This window comes from Pterocles gutturalis, unplaced genomic scaffold (assembly GCF_000699245.1).
Source record: "Pterocles gutturalis isolate BGI_N339 unplaced genomic scaffold, ASM69924v1 scaffold39037, whole genome shotgun sequence".
Lineage (NCBI taxonomy): Eukaryota > Metazoa > Chordata > Aves > Pterocliformes > Pteroclidae > Pterocles > Pterocles gutturalis.
Window position 1 is genome coordinate 1 of NW_010111556.1, and position 7,552 is coordinate 7,552.

The window sequence follows — 7,552 nt, forward strand, 5'->3', positions numbered from 1 at the left end:
CAAGCTCTTCTCAGTGGTGCTCAGTGACAATGTGCAGCCTGATGTGGCACTTTTTCACTGGGTGACTGAGCACTGGCACAGGTTACCCAGAGAGGTCGTTGTGTCTCTGTGCTTGGAGATACTCACAAGCTGTCTGGACACGTGTCCTGGGTTCAGCTGAGACAGAGTTCACTTTCTTCATAATAGCTAGCAAGAGGCTGTGTTTTGGATTTGTGCTCAGAAGAAAGCTGATAAAAAGTGATGTTTACGCAGCTGCCAAGGTCTTTCTTCTCTGGCTTTCTGCAGGCAGGAGAAGGGGGGAGGGAGCACAGCCCCAATTACTAGCCTAGGATTTGATCTTAGGTTCAGAATTGAGACCCAAAGTGGCCAATAATCTATTCCACAACATACCTGTCATGCCCAGTATAGAGGTGAGGACCCTCCGGAGGATTGGCCCCTTTTTGGTTCCGGATCTCTCTTCCTCTGGGTCAGCTTGCTCCAGGTGGTCACTCTTCCAAGGCCTCCCCCCCACCCCAGTCAGCTCTCGGTCTGGGACATTCAGTCTGTTCTCTCCGTTCCGTGAGTGCGGTTTCGGGACTCTACCTGCTCCAGGATCGTTAGCCAGGAACAGGCTGAGCCTTGGTCATCGGGTGGGGCGCAATATCACTGTGTATCACTCGTTTGTACATTTGTATATGCTATTATTTTCAATATTATTGTAGTGTAATTATTAAATTGTTCTTATCTCAACCCACGAGTTCTTTTTTCCCTTTATCCCTTTAGTTCTCTTCCCTATCCTCGGGTGGGGGGGATTAGGTGAGAGGGTGTGTGTGAGTTGGTCCCCAGCCAAGAGCAAACCCATCACAACATGCTCCTGGGGAACTGGCTCTAGGTGGCCCTACTTGAGCAGAGGGCTTGGTCCAGATGACCTCCTCAGGTACCTTCCAGAATTTTCTGTCATTCTGTGAAAGACTCACAGGCACATTCACGACTTTGTGGGCGATATGTGCCAGGGCAAAGGGGAAAACTGAAACTTGGAGTTTGCTACTCCCCTGATGAGATCCAGAAGCAGCTTTTTGCAGGACTGCTGAGGAAAACCCACTTTCCTCTAGTTAAGAGTTCTTAGGATTAATAGCCTTGCTTATCATGAGCAGCTAACTTGCTTAGCAGGAGTAGCTACATTTGCTGAAGCCTTGTGCCAACAGCTGGGAACTTTCACCTGGATAGATGCTGACCCTCTGTTGAACTTCTGCCTAGTTAAGCAGGAGAAGGCCCCAGAGCCCATTCAAGCTGGATGATAAGGAAGCTACAGCCATCAGGAGAAGCTGCAACCATGCAGATGAGAAGAAAAAGGGCCCACCTGGTGACAATGCAGGGAGCCAGTGAGGAACGGGAAGACCCCAGACCCTAAGATGACAATTGATCCGATCTGTCAAGTGAGGGGTGGTAAACTTACCTTGTAAGGGTGTGATTGCCCAGGGATTTTCTTTTTCCCAAAGCTGTTTCCTAAAAGCTCTGTCTGGCTATCAGGCCGGCTGATATCCTTTCAGGCTCCCCAGAAAGGGCATAAGAAAAGGGAGCAGAAGAGGAGACAGTTTTGCTCCTAGGATGGTAGAAGAGTTGGGGCTGTAATGGACCTCTGGGAAAGGTTTAGTTTCACCCTCCTGCTCCAAGCAAGGTCAACAAGAGTAGGTATACTGGTCTGGTTGGGATGGAGTTAATTTTCTCCATAGCAGCCTGTATGGGCAGCTGCAGTATTTTGTGACCAAAGCCATGTTGTCCACAGACTGATGTTTTAGGTATTGCTGAAAAGTGCTTACACAGCACTAAGGCCTTCTCAGTTTCTCGTCTTGCCCAGCCAGCGTACAGCTGACCACAACCAGCCAAAGAAATATTCCATACCGCGTGAAGTTGTGCAAAGCAATAAATCTCAGGGAAAGGGGGATATTCACAGTTATACCCTTGTCTTTCCTAAGTAACTGTTACGCGTGATGAAGGCCTGCTTTCCTGGAGATGGCTAAACATCTGCCTGTCAGTGGGAAGTCAGGAATAAATTCCGTTCTTTGCCTGGTATCTGCTTGCAGCTTCTGCTTTACTTATTAAACTCTCTTGACCGCAACACACAAGTTTTCTCACTTTTACCCTTCTGATTCTCTCCCCATCCCACTGCGGGTGACAAAGCCAGCAGCTGTGTGGGGCTTAGCTGCCTACCGGTGTTAGAGACAGTAGGCTGCACACAACCTTCTCCAGTTCAGTTTGGAATATCTCCATGAATAGAGACTACACAGTCCCAGCTATTTACACACACTGTCAAATCCCCCCATAGCGTTTTCTTCTCTACACTAAACCAACCCAGTTCCCTCAGGCTCTCCTTGTATGGCAGATGCTCCCTTCCTCAGCCTCATGGCCCTTTCCTGCATTTGCTCTGGTATGTCCATGTCTTTCCTGTGCTGGGGAGCCCAGGACTGGATGCAGCAGTCCACACTCTCAACAGTGCTGAGCTCAAGAGCAGTCCATCCCAACAAGCAAGGAGGCAGGAGAAGGTGTTTGTAGATTTGTTCTTATTTCGTGTTATCCTACTCTGATTTCATTAGCAATGAATGAAATTATTACACCCAAAGAAGGTCTGTTTGGCCTGTGACAGTAATTGCTGGGTCACCTCCCTGTCCCTTGAGCCCATAAGCCTTTCGCTGTACTTTTTCCCCATGTCCATTTGGGAAGGGGGACTGATACTGTGGCTTGGTGGGCACCTGGTAGCCAGCTGAGGTCAACCCACCACGCCTTGCAACTCCTTCTTCCTGATCAGGTGATCTATAGTAGCCATCCACCACAATGTCACCCATGCTGATCTGTCTTTCCTAAACAGCCTGGCTCCATCCACTGCAGGATTCCTGTAAGCCATCGCATTGCATCTCCGTGATCCCAGAGCTCTACAGCCAAGCCATGGATGAAAAACAGGGCGATGATGGACAGGAGCCCAATGCAATGTGCACAGGCAATGTGCAATAACCTGCGCTTCACCACACAGCCTCTGAAGTTCCCAGAACAGATCCACCTGCATTATAGATGCTCTCAGCCCTTCAATCCCACTTCCCTTCACTGTTTTTTCTGCAAGCATGCCAAACGTCTCTCTCTGCACCTGCCACTGCGTGACACCAGCCTCGGGTTAGCAGCTGCTAGAAAGAAATACTGAGAAGTCTCTATTCTCTATCAGTAGCTTTTTGGTCCGCTCCGCTGCAGAGGTGCTCTAGGGTGAGTCTAGCGCTGCAGTAATACACAGCTGCATCCCCTTGCTTTGCTGCCTGGATCTGCAGTGTGAATCTGTTCTGGGAACTGTCTAGTGATCCCTTAAAGCGATCCTGGAAACCTTCTCCATAGGCATCACCTTCCTCGTAAATCCAGTCCAGAGTGCCACGTGGCCCCTGACGGTACCAGAACATGTAGTAGCTGCTCATACTGCCTCCACTCATGCTGCACTGGAAGGTGACTCCATCACCATCTCGCACGGCCAGTTCCCCAATGTGTTGATCCAAGGCCACCTGGCCAGTGACTGCTGCAGAGATGAAGAACAAGCCATGATCACTCCAAGATTCAGCAAAGACCAGGGCAATGCTGGTGGGGGCACTGCAAAGGCACTGGACAAGGACCTCTCCCAGGCAAGAGGAGCTTTGTCCCTGTGTTGCCACCCTCACCCTGGTCCTTGCAGGATGGGTTGCAGTGCCCTGTGAGCAAAGTGCCAGCCCAAGTGCAAAGCAACAGGCTCCAAGATAGCGGTGCAGCACGTAGGCATCCCCACACAGCAGAGGAGGCAGGCTGGGCAGAGGTGCCTAACTCACAGTGAGAAGAGAAGGAGGGATGCTCCCACTGTGCTGTGCAGGGACGGGTGGGGAGATAGAGGCAGGGGACAGGTCAGGCTGCAGGCGGCCAGCACAGCTCCACAGAGCCGTGCAGAGCACAGGGGCATGCTCAGTTCCTGGAAGGCATCACCCCTTCCTTTCACTTACCTACGATGGGCAATAACCCCATGCACAGCGCAGTCCACATGGCCAGTCCTGCTCTGTGTCACCTCTCTCCAGCTTCTCACTGCCTGCAGAGCAGTTCTGCCCACATCTTCCCTGCCTGTGCCTCTGTCACCACAGTCAGTCCTAGTCCCTCCTAGTCCCTCCCTCGGTCTATGACAACAGTGAAGGTGAGAGGTGGGGCTGGAGGAGCAGAAGTTGTTGAAGCTCTTGGTGCACTCCTGCTTCAGGGTGCAATACCAGAGCATTTGCTTGGCAGGAAAACCTCTGGTGGGCAAAAGGTGATGAGTTTGTGTAGGGCCACCCTGACCTTCTTCTGGGGAATGAGTGCAGGGTGCTGCAGGGACTTTGGAGCTGGTCCTGGGGGTGGCAGGTTGTCATTCCACTGGTCCCCTGTCCCTTGCTGCTGCTGAGCTTCTGCTCCTGGATGGGACCCCTTTGAGCCCAGTTGTACTTGGACAGGGCACCCCTCGGCAGATGTGTTCCCCACTCCACTCCCTCTGCTCTGGTGCAGCAACCTACTCCTCCACTCCCTCCTGCTGACACTTCTGCTTGCCAAAGGCCTCCCAGAGCACCCACACAGCCCTACGGGGCTCTGGGCAGGTGAGATCTCGGGTGTCCTTGGCACTGAAGCTCTCTGGTTGATGTCCAGCGTCAAGCCACCCAGCTCATCCTCCAAAACTGACATGCACAGGACACAGCAGGGACCAGGCTGTTGGGGCTCCTCTGCAGAGCAGGGACACTGCCTTCTCTGTGCTCATCCTACACAGCAGGAACCTAGAGCTCCCCTTACAACGACAGCATGGGACACCTACTGAGCCCTGACACAGTATCACCGTCTTGACAGGCACCAGGATTTTGGGGAGCATTGCCCACTCCACAGAACCCCTCCACATACTGTCAGCACCTGCTCTTGCACTACTCGGGGGCTCCCTGAACAACATGAGGTTTCAAAACTCAGTTCAACTCTAGCTTTCCATGTTCAAATTTAAGTTCTTTAATGCTCACTGTGCTTCTTCCTAAAAAAAACCTCTTTGCCTGTCTCTTTCTGCCTGTGGGAGAGACTGAGAACCAAGACGGAAGGCTAGCAACGCGTTCATGGTTTTGTGTGTGCTTGTGGGAGACTCTGCTGCTGCTGCACCTCTGTGCTTGTTTCTGGGAGGAGGCAGTTCGGACTAGTCATGAAAAGTCTGGGAAGAGACTTGCCTTGTACCAAACACAAAAGACCTGGTGGGATCAAAACCTCCTCCTTCCAGTTCTGCCCTGGCCCTGCCTGTGTTTCAAGCACTGGGCCTTTTTCCAGCTCTCGGGTGCTGCAGAAATAGGTGACTGCGTCTGTAGCTGATGGTGAGAGCACTTCCAGTGACAGCTGGTTCCTGGGGGTATCTCCAGAGCTGATGACTCGGGTCTGGAAGGATGAAGCAGTGTGCTGGAGTCCCGTGAAAGGATACTGCAACACTATACACTGCAGGTCTCTGCCAGGAGTCTGACGGATCCAGTCCCAAGCGTAGCTGCTGTCGGTGATGGATACACCAGAGACGTGGCAGGTGAGTGTGAGAGACTCTGAGACCTTCCCTACCGTAGGACCTGAGGCCTCTGTCTGCACCTGAGAAAGGGCACCTGCAGCCCCAGGAGACAAGGATGAACATGTTGCGATAGCTCAAGGTACTGCTCTGAACATCAGAAAACACTTTTTCAGTGTGTGGGTGAGCGAACACTGGTGCAGGTGGCCTGGGAGCTTGTGGAGTCTCCATGCTTGGACATAAACAAAAGGTGTCTGGACATAGCCCTGAGCAACAGGCTCCAGGGGGCCCTGCTGGAGCAGAGGGGGTGGGCCAGATGACCTCTGGAGGTCCCTTCCAACCTCAGTGATTCTGTGAGTAGAGGGGAAGGACCATCACCTCAATGTATGCAATGCATGAAAGGCAGGCAAGGGTGTGCTAACTTCCCTTGTGGAAACCTCCAACTCCTCCACTGCTCCTGTCCAGTTAGCAAAGATGGTCAATGACCCCGCGCACAGGGTGTCACACACGGGCAGAGCAGCTCCTGCTCACCTCTCCCCAGCTCCTCTCTGCCCGGAGATCAGCTCTGATCAGGCTCCCTACATCAGGTTTTCCCCCATAAGGGCTGGAAGAAATGTCCTATGAAGAGCAGCTAAGGACTTTGGGTTTGTCCACTTTGGAGAAAAGGAGGATGAGGGCAACCTCACTGCTCTCTACACCTTCCTGAGGTGAGGAAGTAGAGAGGGAAGTTCTGATCTTTTCTCCCTGTTACCAGCAATAGGACGCATGGGAGAAGAGGTTTAGACTGGACATTAGGAAGCATTTCTTTACTGAGAGGGTGCTCAACACTGGAACAAGCTTCCTAGAGAAGTGGTTGTTCATAACATGCATTAACATGGTCAGCCCTGAACTGGACAGGCAGCTGGACTAGATGATCATTGGAGATTTCTTCCAACTGTCATAGTCTCTTCTCTTCTCCTTCCCTTCCCTTCTCCACTGACAGCACCCCACCACAATGAGACCTGCCTCCCTCTGACCCCAGGCACAGTGCACTCACTGAATCACAGCCCCGTGAACATGCAGGAGGCCAGAGCAGGAGGAGGAAGCGGATGTTGTTCAGGCACGCCCCCAGTGCCTCTCACTGTGGTCGCTGCAGGGTGCAGTAATACAGCGCACTGTCCCTCAGCTCCAGCCCAGTGATCATCAGCGTCCCAGAGCTCTTGTCAGCCTGGCTGGAAAACCTCTTGTGGGCAAAAGGGGCTGTGTGGCTGTAGGAGCCTCCCCGGCCCTTGCTCTGCAGCAAGTACTGCAGCGGTCCACCAGGACGCTGCCGATACCAGGCCACGTAAATATAGGAGGCGTTGGAGCTGTAAGTGCATCGTAAGGTCCCAGTATTCCCTGCTCGCCACCACACTGCAGATCTGGTCACTTGGATCTCATCCCCCTGAAGTGCACCTGAAACAGAAGCAGAGCTCTTCCATCACTGCTTTGCTCTCACTGCCACAAGGAAATGGCCCTCAAAAGGGTCAGTGGAAGGAGGCAAGGATGTTGCCAAAACCCAAGTGCTTTGAGTACCTCAGGGAAGAAGGGGGCCAAGGGAGGGCAGAGAGGGGCTGCAGGCAGGGAGAGTGGCCAGCCAGCTTGGGTGGGGTGACAGAAACACACTGAAAAGCTTCCACACAAGAAAACACTGCCTCTGAGACTCAGGAGATGGAAATTGGCAGTGGTGGGTAAAGAGCTCTTGCACAAAGGCCAGGACCACCTGTGGTGCACAGTGATGGCCCCTCTATCCCTGGGACCAGCCCTGAGCCACCTCAGCACTCGATGGCTCAACACCTTGTGCACCCTGGGCCGGGTGCAGGCAGGTTTCTGTTCAGGCTCAGCTGGATTTCCTGTCCCTGTGCGAACCGCGCAGAAGTAGCGGGCAGAGTCCCAGGGGTTCAGGGCTTGCAGGGACAGATATGTCTCAGACTGGGAATTGTTCCGGGACACTGTGGCTCGACCCTGCACAGCTGCCGAATAATCGGTGGTACTCGAGGAGCTTGTGGTGAA

At 52.9% G+C, this 7,552-nt stretch overlaps 1 gene segment (V, D, J or C); it reads right to left on the reverse strand.

Moving 5' to 3' along the window:
* Positions 1-6,638: 6,638 nt before the first annotated feature.
* LOC104461998 lies at positions 6,639-6,955 on the reverse strand (the record flags this gene model as incomplete). The annotated part of the segment is given in 1 exon segment: positions 6,639-6,955. A coding segment is annotated over 1 exon segment (317 nt), but the record flags the coding sequence as incomplete, so codon positions are not given.
* Between the last annotated feature and the right edge of the window lie 597 nt (positions 6,956-7,552).